General features: G+C 36.0%; 1 protein-coding gene across 1 annotated transcript in view; it reads left to right on the top strand.

Annotated features, from left to right (window-relative positions):
- Positions 1 to 16298, top strand: part of LOC113228386 — a 794000-nt gene that overhangs the window by 472419 nt on the left and 305283 nt on the right. The window contains exon 3 of the mRNA XM_026461662.1: positions 15140 to 15311. Within this exon, the coding sequence (XP_026317447.1) occupies positions 15140 to 15311 (172 nt within the window). The remainder of the gene's footprint in view (positions 1 to 15139; positions 15312 to 16298) is intronic.

Below are 16298 nucleotides of genomic sequence, written 5' to 3'. Positions count from 1 at the left end.
TAGCTAGATGGCGTTAATCCAAAAGACGTGATTTCTGATTCGTGTTAAATGGTAAATGAGACCACGAGGACCACTGAGGTACCCTCTTTCCAACAAAAAAGACATTAAAATCTTGGCATTAAAGACTTGATAACCTCCTCCTTTTTGAAGTGGGTTAAAAACATATCTACTCGGAGACGAGTAGATACGTTTTTAACCGACTTAAATCCTTACACGCTTACACCTAAAGTGTATGAGAATACATTTAAGGTGCGGCATATCGTAGCTCATAACTTAAAGAACTTACGAATTCACAATAATAAGTGGCCAACCGACCACAAGCAAACTTGAATCATAAAAAGCAAAATAGAAGTTTGAATGTGGCGTCTAAAAGGACGATTTACCGCTGCCCATCATGGCGGAATAATTGTAAAAGTTTGCGGAAATGTTTGGGCCAATGTTCGCATTATAATGTTAGAAGTTTTTCGTGTTCTATCGTGTGTGAACAAGTGATAACTTGATAAGTTATTAGATTTTGAGGTATTCTTCGTTACAATTTATGCTTTTATTGTTCAGATGTTTACGAGATGTCGCAGCGACATTCATGTATCATTCAAATGTGTAATGTGTTTTTATGTGGTATACGAGAGATGATAAATAGTGCCAGTGGAACTAATGGACTTTTACCACCGTTTAACGACATTTGCAAGGTTACGGAATTATTCTTAATTTCCCAAACGCGTTGCCGGCAGTAGGACATATTATTTATTGTCAGGCTCCCATTTCAGCTTTGCGCTAGCTGCCCCTTCTCTTGAATCTAATTAAAGATTATTTGTGTTTAAGGGATGATCTTCTAAGTTACTGACAGATCTGTCCAGATATCCATCTCTCCTGCATATAACAAGACTAATAATCGTCGCACCTTGTATAATGCCTCACCTTTTTCAAATATCTCTAGGTGACAGTGTAAGCTTTGGTTGATTCTACATAACAATGAGTGTTGAATCAATCACTCTTGAAAAAATATATAGTACAATTGAGGATGTACTCTGATTACCATACAGTGTGATATTTTCACAGTAGAAAAAAAAAACACTTACCTCGAAATTTTACAAGAACTTTACATATATACCAATGATTTTTTATATAAATTGAACTAAACAGAACACATATAGTATACATACATTTTTCAAATGGTTTTAGTTGCGTTTGTAGAAAAATAAATTCTGAAGTAAAGCCAGTTTCCCTGCCCATCGACCAATGAAAAATGAACCTTATTAGTACGGGAAAAATTTGAAATCAAACTGATGTAGTATCGATTTTTAAGTGCCATGTAGTAATTTTTACTACAGAGCCGTTTAAAGATAATGAGGCTTTTGACTAGGTACTTCGATTCAATCTTAAGGTCAAAAATAAAAAACAAACACGATAGAAGTTAATTTATTTTACCAATACGTGATTAGCTTTTTACAGCAACGTTTGTAAAACATCTCAATTCCAAAACATGAACTTGAATATTATTTACCTCTCACAGACATAAAGTAGGCAGACGCTTGGGGATAATACCTTTAGCCTTAAATTGGAGTTCTTTTTAGAAGACACAGAAACCGGTATCTTAACCCATTCCTTTGCCTTAAGCAATAATAAGAAAGAAACACTGTATGTGGGTCATAAATCAATGGCATAAGGATGTATTGTTCCGGTATGTCTAGTCGACAGAACGAGGAATGGTAACGATGGAACTAAATTGAAAAGTTTTGAAGATTGATCAATACTTAATGACAATATTGTCTCACAGCTTAATTGCTCTGCGATGTTTATTACTTAATAAGCGGGCATTTTAACAAGTCTTAATTGATGCATAATCTTTGACAAATCTTCGAAGCGCATTCAAACGACATTCATTATATATGACAGTTGACTTAAGTAAGATCTTAATGTCCAATCTCAGTGAATGATGTACTTAATAATAGAAGCATAATCGAGAATATCAAATTGAATATAATCATTGACCTATTTCCGTGTCCCACTGTTGTGCACGGGTCTCCTCTCAGGCAAGTGTTTCAGCCATAGTCCGCAACCGTTAGAACCTTCTTTGACCTTCAGGTTTCATCACGATGTTTCCCTTTACTGTAAAGCTCGTGGCAAATTTAACACATAAATTCCGATAAACTCAGAGGTGAGGATGGAGGAAACCCACTGCCTCTGCTTGAGGCGGTAGGTCAAACAATTAGGCTACATTTCTACAATTATCTACTTAAAAATGACATCTAATATGATAATAATCATTGTTGCGAATGTTTATGTGATATTAACTCTAGCAACACTCGTTGCACACTTTGTTTAGGTTTCCTCTACCTCCAAGGTTGTCTGGTATCAATAAAATATATCTATCTGTCTAGTACCTATAAGGGCAAATATAAAAAATACAATTCAATATTTTTTTAAACAGAGAATGTATCGTATTCTCGTTGGTTAGATATAATATCGAACTACATATTCGTGGAATAAACAGAATACAATCTATTTCAAAATCCTTCGACATATCTTTACTGAATGCGATTGTTATGTACAATAGGGATTAGGGAGATATCGAGAATGCGAAATTATTTCCGACTCGTGAAAATGTCGTATTGCTTGAGAATTGCCTTTCTGTTACTTCGCAAACAGGTGACGGAGGACTCGAATTTTCACACATGGTTTTAATCTCTTATTTAGGATTCTGCATAAAACCTTTTTACCTTCCGCATTATCCTAAAACGACAAATGGCGCGTGAAACACTTATCCCCTCATTACAACGCTGCAAATCTCATAAGAAGGGTCCACGTGATTATTTGGAACGACATTGTAGGATTATGAAAAAAATGTTGCTTCTACATACTGCGCACAATTTGATCAAATTGCTGAAGTCCAACTCAAATATGGTCGGACCATTACGGTCTGTTCGGTGGCATATACAGAAGGATTGGCAGAATGGGGGTCAACATTTTCCTTTCAACAGTCAACCCCTGCAGCTTCATTGCCACATTATCCGTGAGCTTCTCTGACACCCGGTGATAATGCAACACCGCTTAGACAATATTAAAATTTCTCATTGTTGGGAATCGGTTCCATACGCGCTCGGGACGAGACGCGCGGATGACATGTCATGATGTGACGTCACGACGAGCGGCAGGTGCGCAACGGCACTCGCATTATTGACAGCCACCGACTACGGGCGATCTGTCCATAGTATTTAAGAGTCGAATTACAATTTCCCCACAATTAATCGGTTCTTTCGCGGTAACTTTGTTTCGTGTTTTCATATCATATACTAATCAATGTAAATCCTCAATTTTGTGAAGTAAAGTGATTGATTCACTGTCATGGGGAATCAACCAAAGGTTGTATCGACTGTTAAATATTTATTTAAGTTGTAGGTGGGAACCTGGTCGCCTGACGCATAGGCAATTTTATGCGTAGGTTAGGCACAGATAATATAATACTATACTAACATAAACACCCTATCTCATATGATAAAGATGTGTCGCACTGGTAACTCGGACGCTTATTTTGATTCTTAATGCTGATCAATAGACGGTACTAAGTAAACCCGCGATACGATTGTAATAATAAGTTATAACATTTTTGTCACGGTTATTTCTTCTGTTCAGGCGTTGATTATTTGTACAATAACGTAAAATAAAATCGCAAAGAAGCTGAATCCGTACTGTATTTAGAGTAAAACATTACTTCGTTTCAAGAACAAATTGAAAGAAATCTATACAATTTCTTGCAAACTAACAAATCAATAATGTCAGTACAGAGTAGGTACTATAAAAACCGACCTCAAAGTCATTCGTCTCCTAGTTTGCCACCCTTAGAGGTGGAATATTTTCTTTAAATTTATATACTACAACTACTTACGTATTATCTTTCTAACAAAAAAAAAGAGTCATCAAAATCGGTTCTCAGTCACAGAAAACCGGAGTTATCGCGTAACAACATACGCCTTTTTAATAATTACGTAGTCTCTACAATTATCTAACGAATTAATATTAACGCCATCTGTTTGTTAAAAATAACAAGTCGATGTACCGTTCCATTTCAAAGCAATAACTTTTTTTATGGTACTAAGTGATGGGATGAAGAAGTTATGCGCCTGATGGTAAGCGACACACCTGTCCATAGCAGTTGCAGTGCCACTCATAATCGCAAAGATTGAAAAGTTGACAAGTCCCATGTGCCTGTTCACCAGCATCCTTAACCTTTAAAACAGGAACGCAGGTAATGCTCATATTGCAACTTAGCAGCAGGAACAGGTAAGTTGGCAGTACATCCCTAGACGAACTCTTTCACAAGGAGATCTACTGCTACTAGACTGTCAAAACGAGGTTATAAATCAAACGCGTTGTTTGTAGTTTGCTTCGTGAACGTCGTCATAATGTCACTTTGACATATATGTACCATGTATTAGTAAACCAATCTATGGAAATTACGACGGTATATATTAGCCCTATTATGATACAGTCCACCTTCGGGTCCCATTAGGACCCTAACACCCAGCATTAAATAAAAATTCCTTCTCACCACAAGCATCTTATATCTTATACAATCACGTTCTATACTACTAACGTACTACATCGCCACAAAGTAAACATTCTAAAGGAACACTTAATCATACAGATTAAAATGAATATCTGCTTACGTAACGTAAACGTTAACGTTTGCAATAACGTAATATTACGCGGAGAGGATTTACGTGAGATGAATATAGCTCAAGGGATGTAAGATGTTTACTGTGTGTATGGAACATTATAAAATAAAAGCGCAAGACCTTATAGCATAGATTATCAAACTTAGAGACACTATTTGTTTCTGACTTTTTTATAATATTGGTGTTATAATAATGTCAGTACAAAGTATTAAAAAACTGACCTCAAACGTTTGTGGAATTACATCGTTGACAAGTCTCATTAGCCTACAATTTCACCAGCACCTTTACCCTTGAAAACGCAGTCACATTACTGCGTTACGGCAGAAATAGGTAAGGTGGCGATATTTCCCTGGATGAACTCTTTCACAAGGATCTCTACTGCTACTGAAAGGGATGATGAAGATTACTGAACCACCCAGAAGAATGGTGTCATGACTGTAAGTCACACAGAAACATTACAACACTTCTTACTTAGTAACTATATTTTTCTGTTAAGCCCTAAGAGTCGTAAGTGTTCAATCGTAAAATCTAGAAACCTTGTAGCCACTAAGCCTCGTTTTAATGCAACTGTGCTGCGCTGTTTGCGAGCGAGAAAAAGGTCTCTCGATCCCGTACATTACTGGCTACAAAACGTCATAAACTATACTAACATACGTAGACTTGTCTTTTGCTTCAGCCTGTGGTGCACTGATAGGTATAAAAAAAAATTAGCGATATAAAGTTACCTTAATCATGTAAGGTACAAAATTATTCGACGACATCTTAGACTAAGTCAATGTAGGTAGACATGCCTTTGACATTTACACATTATTCACATTGATGCTTTGTTATGCAATAACATTAACTAATTTCATTTTTATTGGCAAATACGGTGATATGTGGCATAAACATTAGGGTTCATTATAACGTTATAACTATAACCATTCGAAAATGTCAAAAATAAAGGATTTTTCAACAAGAACTTTGTTTTGTAAATCAAAATAAAACAATAAATTTGATGATTCAAATTTTTATTGTATTAAAAAAGTAAGGTTTGGGAATTATGAACGAAAAATGATCTCTGATAAATGTCCAACAACGACCACAGTTACAGATGTCGATTCTTTCATCAAAGTTTTTAATCATTTTTTGACAAAATGGAGGGAAATGAATCTATTTCGTTAATCACTTCACGAATTTTGAGTTTTAAGACTGCAATCGATTCGATTGGCTCCGTATGGACTCTATCTTTAACATAACCCCATAAAAAATAATCCAGCGGTGTAACATCACATGATCGACCTGGCCACTTAATGGCTGATTGTCGTGAAATTATGCGATCGGGAAATTTGGTTTGCAATAAATTCATTGTTTCGGTGGCTGTGTGACTGTGGGAAAACCATTTAGTTCATCGACACCATTGACTTTTCATGCGATAATATAAAATAATAATCCAAATCCACTACTGCAATCTTAACAAATGTCACAGTTGATGTCTTCTGCGAGAGAAATCTCAAGATCTCTGGTGGATACAGGTAAAACTCTCGCTAAGGAGCCTTCGGTTCTCTTCGTTGAAGTTTCAGGTGCCAAAGAATGTCTACTTGAAGAAAGAGTTCGTCCAGGGAAGTACACAGTGGCAACTATGAGAGCATTGGTGAGTTCCGGTTTTGAAGGGTGAAACTACACGGGACTTGTCAACTTAATGTCTCAGGGTGACAGGGGTGCAGTGGCAGTGCCCCTCGGGGTCACGTAAAATTTTATAAAATACCACGCCCTATCTAAAAAATAAATAACGTCATTGCATTATCTAGTAAAGTAGAGAACTGAACGAAACTGGATGGCTTAATTGTAAAACAGAATTTCTTTCTTGAAGAATTTTAAATAAGGTTAATTAAAGAGGAAAATTCAGTCGGAAGCTTGATTGCAATTACGCATAATGAATTGTACAACAGTAAACAAGAGTTATTTGTAAAACAACGTACATTTCTATTAAGTTATAATAAAATGCATATAAGAAAACATTGAATGAACGCAAGTGTTAGCTAGAAGGCAAGTTATACAAATTTTCATCATCATTTCACTGATTTCACTAACTGCTGTAGAAGTTTAAAGTTCAAAAAGTGAACGTTTAAAATATAATTAACGTCCAAGTGATGGGACGAACAAGTTGCGTGCCTATTGGTAAACTACACGACTGTCCATAATAGTTGCAGTGCCACTCAGAGCTTTAAAACATAAGATCTGAGGGACACTGCCACTCCGCCGGTCACCCTGATACATAAGTACCTAATAAAGTATAAGATCTACATCCCGACTCAAACTTCATTCATCAAGCCCACAAGTTATGGCAGTGAAAATATTTAATAAATTACCAGAACAATTAAGAGATACGGTAGAAACTGCAGTTTTTAATTTTAAACTTAAGGAATTACTTACTACAAAAGCGTACTACACAATATCTGACTATTTAAGCGACAAACTTTAAAATTGACTATTATTACTTTTAATTCCACAAAACCATCATAAATACTCGGTCGCTATTGTTATCATGTCTATGAATAAATAAATACATTTGTAATTAAATAAAATATAATAAACATTGTACGTTATGACGAACATAATTATGTAATATATAGAATTATTTTACCCTACAGTGTTTAAGTTGTTGACATTTGAATAATTGTACTTTAATTTTAATTTTGTCTTTATTTTATTGACTAATTGTAACCATATCATATATAAATATAACATTGTACACCCGACAGGGGTATGAACTGTTGTACTCAAATTACATGTAACATCTTCTTTACCAGTTCAAATAATAAACGATTCTGATTCTGATTCTAAGTTGATAAGTCTTATGTGCCTGTAATTTTCCCAGCACCCTTGCCCTTCAATTCTGCCTACCCTGCTTAGCTTACCTATTTCTGCTGCTTGGCGGCAGAAATAGGTAATCTGGAAGTTTTTCCCTGGACGAACTCTTTTGCAAGGACCTCTACTAATCTAGATGCAATATATCTGTTTTACCGTAATAAAAAACAACATGATGAAATGGAAAAGATCCGTACCTAGTAATGGATAGTATAATAATCTAACCAGATTTCAGATGTACATACTTTATTTGACGACTGTGATCGATCGATCTGTGGCTGAGTGGCTTGCACATCAATTTTCATGGTATCGCCATCTCTGGGGTCCCGGGTTCGATCCCCTGTAGGGTCAATGTAGAAAATTAACATTTCTACATTGTCTTAGGTCTGGATGTTTGGGGTACTGTTGTTGTTTCCGATTTCCATAACACAAGTGTTTTAGTAACTTACTTTGGGATCCAAGCAAGTTAATTAATTGTGTAATATTTAATATTAGATTTCCTTTAGCAATAAACACCATGATCAAACATTTATTTAAGACCTTAGCCATAATAAAAGGCAAAACATTTACCCATGAAAAAATCCATTGGAAAATATGAAATCCATCCGTTACCGAAAACAAAATTAATTGAATCTATGCAAACAGTTAACAGAAGAGGGTTGAAAACCGATTTTATAACCGTTTGCTACATCAATCTCTTTAATCGACACACATATCCTTTTCAAAATATGGTGGTCAATTATCAATCACACGTTTTACAGGTGAACTTGTTTACTTCAAAGTATGCTACAAAAATTCAATTTTACAGTCAAATTTGTAAAAATTCAACTTTAAAGTCAAAATTGAGTGAGATTCAAGAAGCATCCAGTTTTAACTTCCTCCGTGGCAGAACGGTGCGATGGAATTGCATGAATTAATTCCACCTTCCAGGATCCATCATCGGAAGACTTGACATAGCCTGGGGTTCCACCCCGATGTTGTGGATATGCCAAGGATTCCCACGAAGCGTTACGCTTTCACTTTTATATGGCGAACGACCAAGGATAACTTGGGCTCTTTTACGGCAAGAGTAAATAGGCATTATTTAGGTGTGCTCCATCGTCGACTTCATCATCACTTTCCATCAGATGAGATGGAGTGGATGTTGGACTGCCAAGCTCAGGTCCCAGGGTTCGAATTCAAATGTCAAAGAATCAAAGTGTGTTTACTTAGTGGGGGGCTGTGATCCCATCGCGCAATATTAATGGCAGAAGCTTACCAAATGCATCGACAGCTTAGATGGTGCAATCCCGTATCATATATGGCGGAGGATAGACTGACGAAGCGCATCTTCTACTTTGAACTGAGGAGAGGAGGGTTGGTAGAAGAGACGTATGAGAAGATGCAACATCGAATCATCTCAATGGGAAGATATGATAGTAATGCACCCTGAATGGCGGGGGATTGTGAAGAGGCAAGTCCACGAGTTTAAAGCTGAACTCGACGCGAAACGTGACGAAATAAAGGAATATTAACTATAAGTGCTTTGGCGGTGTGTACTCACGCACCCTGAATGTGCACTAGGATTCGCCGCGAAGACTGGCTACATTAGTCATCTTCGAAAGTATCAACGTCAACTCAAATGGGAGTCGAAGTGGTCGCCTTCAACGACCGCTGTCGGATAGAGAAAGTGAATATTATGATGTCTTACTACATTATGGTAATTTGTTTTTGTGAAATTACTCTATCAGTTTGTTGTCACTATTATAATCGAACACAAAGAAGAATTCCTTCGATCTGACAGGATGCGAGCCTGCATCTGTATGACAGGATAACCGCTCTACCAATTGGATCGAGTCACCAGCCGTAACAAATTTTTCTAAGCGTTCGTTACAGAACTTTGGTTTTTTTGGTATTTACAGCTTTTTGCCGTACCTATGAGAAATCTATGAAAGTTTTTATTCACTCAACCTGGTACCTTTACAGCTACCGGAGATTGACAAGAGATATCGCTTTATGAATTGTTTGTGTTCGATCTTTGTATTATTCATAAATTATTCATACTGCCTGGTCCACGTGATAAATTCAATCCATCTTTAGCCCCGATTAATTATCAATTTGACCGTTGCATTGCGGTAGACAGAGATTATGTACCTTCATACGCTCCTGTCTTACCAATTTCTCTTCTTCCACTTGTATCAGTTTTTGTACACATGCACCTTCTATCCTTGATATTTATGACCTGGTCTAATAGTCTAGCTTAGGTTGACCTTTCCACACGTTTCTTTCGACTATATCTATCTCTGTATTTTTTGTCATTATTTCTGTGACGTCTACGCTGCTTAGTACACCGATAGCTTAATAAAGCAACGTTAGTTTGCATCACGTACACGTGCAACACACGTCCGCTCGCGCCACTGTCACGTGTTGTAATGGCGGGAACGGCGGTCCGCTGCGTAACTTATATCTTTTATTGACTTTCTTCTCTAGCTCATGATTAAACCAAAGAAGCATTCTCTAATATATCAAAGAGTTTATCATTTATAAGTTTAACATTTCATAACGAACGATTTAAAAATAAGATCACTGAATTAAAAACGCAGCCAGGTTTGCACCAATCAAATAGGTTTTCGAGGATTGAACAAAGCCTTACTAGTAAATTAAACGGTATTAATTCTCTCGAGTATTCCAATAAAACAGATAACTGTTTTATTGGAATACTCGAGAGAATATAGATATTATTTTTAATATTTGCAACGTATTTAAAGGGATAATTTGCTTATGAAATTAGAATCATTTATTATTTCTTCCTATTTGACTTAACAGATCTCATTTGAATTCCATGATGTCTGAAATCGTTTAGATACAAAAATTATAATCTTTGTATTTAGTGATTTTTAAACTCACAGCCCCACGCTAGGTAAACCCTGTGTCGCGGGTGCCATGGATACATTCATAGACAACCACTAATTACACCTAAACGCAAGAGAGAAATAAATGTAGGCCATACAAATATTGTTTAAATAAAGTTTTTAATGTCTGGGTCTGTCATTTAAAAAAATAAACAACTTGAAAAATCACGACAATCGTGTGTGTTATTGTTTGGGCTGGTGATTTCGGTGTTTATTTATTGAAAACATACCGTAAGGAGCGTTTTTTAAGTTTACCATGAATATAAATGTTTATAAACTATACTTTAAGGAGTAATTTCATGGTAAACGTTAGAACCACTCAAACGGAATATTATCATATTAATCCAAGTACACCAAAAATTTCATTAGTGCTTTTTAAGTGCGGGATTTGCGGTGTATTACTGCACTTTATTTGAGATGTTTTTGTTGGTAGTACGGAGGGTATTTATTTAGCAATGCAGAATAATAATTTTTGTTTATAAAAACTTGTATTTAAACTGAATGCTTTTCTAATTTGCGAAACCAAATACCTGCCATTTTGCGGTAGGAGGAACGCATCGCGTGAGCGGGTGATGACGGTAATAAGTGTAATTGTCTGAGACATTACTAGATGTAATCATAAGGTCATTTCATTTCATGTCATTTTTAAACTGGAAATGTATAATGGATGACACACGGCACCCATAGCAGCCAGAGTTTTTACTAGACCTGTTTATACTGGTAATGAAATAAAAATGTTTATTATCACTGAGGAGTTGAAAGAAAACTAACGCGTAACATTTAGCTTTAAATTAGAGATGATAGGAGTTTAGTATGTAATAAGAATTATCTGTCATTAGTTTTGAATATATTAAGTAATGTTGGACTAACTCCGGTAGATATTTCGATTGCTCTTTACATTGACTTACAATTATATGGACGTCGGGTCCGCGCTAAAAAGTGTCCGAACTTATAGGGCGTTAAAATCTTATACAGAGCGTCATTCACGCTTTAGTCTTCGTTTGTTCGACTGACAGCGAAGCAAGCAAAATTACACAGTACTGCGATGACATTACAATTTAAATTCAACGTTTTAGCTTTTTCATATTCCTTGACATGTCACGTTTAAATAGGTTGACTTGGGACATTTTTTTCGTGGTTTTTGTATTAGACCCGTCGTTCATTTATTTGTAAGTCAATGGTTCTTTGACAATCTTAATTATCACAATTTTATTAAAAAATCGACCTCAAAATTTTGTTGAAATCGGTTACGTTTTCCTCAAATTTGAAAGGAACTACTATTGAGGCATCGCCTTTCCAATAAAAAAAGAATTACGGAAATCGGCTCACAAATAATGGAGTAATCGCGTAAAATAAAAAATAAAATATAGTGGAAATGAACCTCCTTCTTTTTTTGAAAACGTAAAAAAGTATTTACCAAAGTCAGTATTTCCTTTACCTTTTATTATCGAGTATAATAATATAAGCAGAAATAGAGACGCATTGTCGTTTAATCTGTTTTAAAACTATGCTGCCATATCATTACGGTGACAGCTGCGCTCCGATTGGCCAGCCCGAATTCGAAACAATTGACGGGTGTCGTCAATGGGTGTCAATTGTTTCACTACAAATCGACCAATTAGCTTGCAAGATTACATATTTAATATTTAATTATGGATGAAATTTGATTCCGTTTGTTTTGTAATCAGGTGTTTTGCTGTTTTTCCTCACACCACCAAATGGGACAGCACGCCATGGTTAGAGATATTATCTTTATTGCAATAAATACAGAATATTTTTGGAATATACAGAGACGTATACACAGGTCAGTTGTTGGCGCTGTCTATATTTCAGTACAAACGAGAGTTGATATTTATAAGTGATATATCATTGACGACTTACCAGGAATGCAAGGCCCTTATTTCGTCTCTATTTCTGGTTATATACTCGATGCCTTTTATTAAACAACATCCATCTGTAAATAAACTGCCTGTCATTTTGGTGTCCAAACGCCGCCATTGTTTTGTTTCAAACTGAAATGCAGTTCCAGTGTTCTATAAACTCTTTTTAAAAAGTTTCTAGTGCCATTTCAAGTTAAATTTTAAACAATTTTTATTTCAGAATTGTTTTCGTTCATGAATTTTTACTAATCCTGGTTAGTATCTGTAGCGAGTGGTTCCTAAGTGGGCATGATACCACTTTAAGAACATATCTAGACGATTTACCCCCACCTTCCAATGGTCTTATTAAAGCTCCTCGGAGCTATCTGTAGTACTGAATCCCTGACTCCCCGCCATTTCTTAAGTCTATTTCCTTTTATATGTATCGTAAAACCCGTTGGAGAATTCGCTAGGCAATACACAGCAGTGTTCCTTTACATTTTGGAAAACTAGTTTTATGGTGATTGTCTTCTAACCTGCCAAGTAGCTATAGAATTTTCCTAGGTCAGTATTATTATGTAATGCTTCTTTTTTTAATAAATCGTTATACCGTGAATAGTGATTGGTACACGACCATTTGTTTGCCGGACGTCACTGACAAACTCCATAAAAATAACCGTAAACGCTATATCATCTTGCACCACGATAATGCCAGTTCTCACACAGCCAGACAGACAAATTAATTTTTGAAGGTGAACAACGTTGACTTGGCACCTTGTGACTATTATTTATTTCCAAAAATTAAGAACCAGTTACGCGGTCAACGATTTTCATCACCTGAAGAGGCTGTCGAAGAGTATGAAAAATATGTTTCAGGGATTGTCACGGAGGAGTGGCATAAACGTTTTCAAAATTGGTTCATTCGTATAAAAAAAAGTGCATTAACGCGAACGGAGAATATTTAGAGAAACAATAAATTCTGACCATTTATAGTATTTTCTTCTTATTAATTCCGGAAACTTATAGTGCGCCCCACGCATGTCAATCAGATTGAGGATGTCCTTAATAAAAGACGGCGTTAAAAAAACCTAGAATAAAAGGGCATGTATGAAGACATTGATGGGAGTGAAGGAGACGAAGGAGGTTTGTCAGGAGCGTAGTACGTACGTAGATACTTCTTTTCATAATACCAAATGACGGGACAAACAAGTCGTGCACCTGATGGTAAGCAACATGCCTACCCACAACAGTTGCATTGCCACTCAGAGCTTCAAATCGCAAAGATCTTAGGGCCACTGCCACTGCGCTCGTCACCTTGAGACATAAGTTGACAAGTCCCCTTGTGCCTGTAATTTCACCAGCACTACACACAGTAAGGTACAGTACATCCCTGGACGACCTCTTTGATAAGTAACTCTACTGTTAATAAATATATCATCATGCCTGTCTCCCGCCGGAGTATGACACGGCACCGGCCTTTTCCTTTATTTGGTCTATGTAGCTGCACTTCGACTTCTTCCCCTCGTCCCTTCGATTTTTCCTTCTAAAAGGAGTTGTTGTGTCCAATCATTTTCCCGAGTCTATTCTTTATAGTATTCAGGATAGTTCTCTTTCCGTTTACCATTCTCAATACTTCCTCATATTATGAATGTAATGAAATTTTAAACGAAAATTACGTGGTTATCTATGTATCTACAAAAGAATTACGTTCCACCACAATGTTTTAAGAACGTCTTTGAATCAAAAAGCTGAAGCTAAGCCTTAACAATATTAATCCGGATTAAACGATCACGTAAAGTTTAAGTCTGAGGGTAAAGTTTGAAGTCTTTAAAAGTTCATGCCTAAAGTGGCTGAGTATGCTCATATTTTACAAATGGTGTGCAAGTTTTGCAGCTATTTTCCGCTTCAATGTTAGGAAGTGTTGGTTGTGGTGTGTCGGTAATTGACGAAAATGACATGGTTTCCTATACTATGCCAACGTTATAGTACTTCATGGTCTACCCCGGGGTTATATAGTAGCAGTAGAGCTCCTTGTGAAAGAGTTGGTCCAGGGAAGTACAGCTACCTTACCTATTTCTAGCACTGAATGGTGTGATGATGGCACTCCACATGTCTAATTGTATTTGCGTATTTGATATATTTGGCAAACAATCACCATGTGTAGATGGCATGTGTGTCAAAATATTTGCCTTGTTTGCCTATACGACAGATGCAGCAAACACCAAACTCGCGTTACCACGTGGCACATCAATGGAGCCAAATAGGCAAATACGCAAATAAACCGTCCACACTATGGTCATAATCGTTATTTCAACTGTGCAGACGGTCATATTTGTCAGTGTCTTCAAGTTTGTGTGTACGCCAAATATTTTTCCAGGTACATCAAATAACCAATAACGAATACAAGTAGCCATGTGAAATGCATGGCATGGCATCGGTGTTACTGCGTTCCGGTTTTAAAGGGTAAGGGTGCTGGTGAAATTACAGTCACATGGGACTTGTCAACTTTATGTCTCGAGGTAACGGGCGCAGTGGCTGTGCCTTCCTTTACGATGCGCACAGCCTGAGTGCCACAGCAACCGTCATGGACATGCGTGTCATTTACCAGGCGTACGTCTTGTTCGTTCCGTGAATTTTATGTTTTATGTATTCACTATTAAAAAAATTGATAACCAAAAACTGTACATAATTTAAAAGCAAAACAGCTCGCCCATTTGGCAAACGCGCTCATGAATAGACTATCATGGTAGTCACATTCATACAAGATATAATTATACGTTAATATGCCAAGTTTCCAATTCATGCAAGAATTCTACCAACCTCTTTTAAAAATATATTTAACATTATTTTTCTTTGTCACCAGATCACGTATCGGCTCTAGTAGGAGAAACAGCTCGCATCAAATGCCGAATCGATGTCAGCTCATGCGGTGATATGCACAGTATTAAATGGTACAAGTCTGAGAACAGGATCTACATCTACTCGGGGAATAAGGATGGACCTATTAATAGGCCTGAAGGAGACATGGCGGACAGGTAAGTGTACTTTTTTCTTTTAAAATTCCACATACTTGTTCACGAAATTTGACAATCAGTTAAGGAAAGTCTTATATATCTATCTTAGAAAAACCTACATATGCTATATGAAAAGCAATTATGCAAGTTATTGAATAATATACTATGCTGTGTCCAAATTTGTAAGTAATAAACACCTAATTTCATATCGAATATAATAATCACAAACTGTATTTTTCTCTCTCTCTCTTTTCATTATTTTAACATCTAGTTATATTTTACAATATTTATCATTAAAAATGACCCAAATAACTATCACTGCGTTTAAATTATTTAACCCATTTGTGTGCACACATGTTCGATATTATTACAACACGTAACACATAATTTAGTCTATTCAATGCATGCGAGTAAATATCTGCAAAATGTTTGTATTCCTAAAATTTGGCCGGACACAGAGAAACTATATTTATGTTCTTTCACATCAACTTATATAAAACCTGTGATTACACAATTAATTTATTATGAATTATGAAATTATAAGTTACTGCCACTTTATTTTGGTAAAAATAAAATACGAATACCTTTGTGTTCAAAGAAAACCGGTGGACTCAATATGGCTCCATGGGGTAATATTAGGAATTGAAATAAAATCAATCCCTAGTCTTGAACAGTTTAATATTTAGTATGTTTTTAACGGAGTAATTACATATTTCAGATAAATAAATAAAAAAATTTAAAAAGAGCGTTCGGTTCTCCAATAAATCATACTATAATATCAAACTTTGCATTAAAGTTTGTTGTGAACTTTCTACTGGTAATTTATATAAGCGACTTCGTAAATGCACTCCATTGTAGAAAATCTACATAAATACTCGGTACTGTTCAACATTATCGCACAAATTGTATCAAAGTATCATGGTAATAACTATTTAAACAAAACAATTTAGGCCCAACATCACCTCCTTAGAGCACTCCCATACAATTGTAAGCAATTACACAACAAAA

Source organism: Hyposmocoma kahamanoa, unplaced genomic scaffold, assembly GCF_003589595.1.
Source record: "Hyposmocoma kahamanoa isolate Upper Pololo Valley unplaced genomic scaffold, ASM358959v1 230, whole genome shotgun sequence".
NCBI lineage: Eukaryota > Metazoa > Arthropoda > Insecta > Lepidoptera > Cosmopterigidae > Hyposmocoma > Hyposmocoma kahamanoa.
The sequence above is the reverse complement of the archived record's forward strand: the minus strand, read 5'-3'. Positions and strand labels throughout refer to the sequence as shown.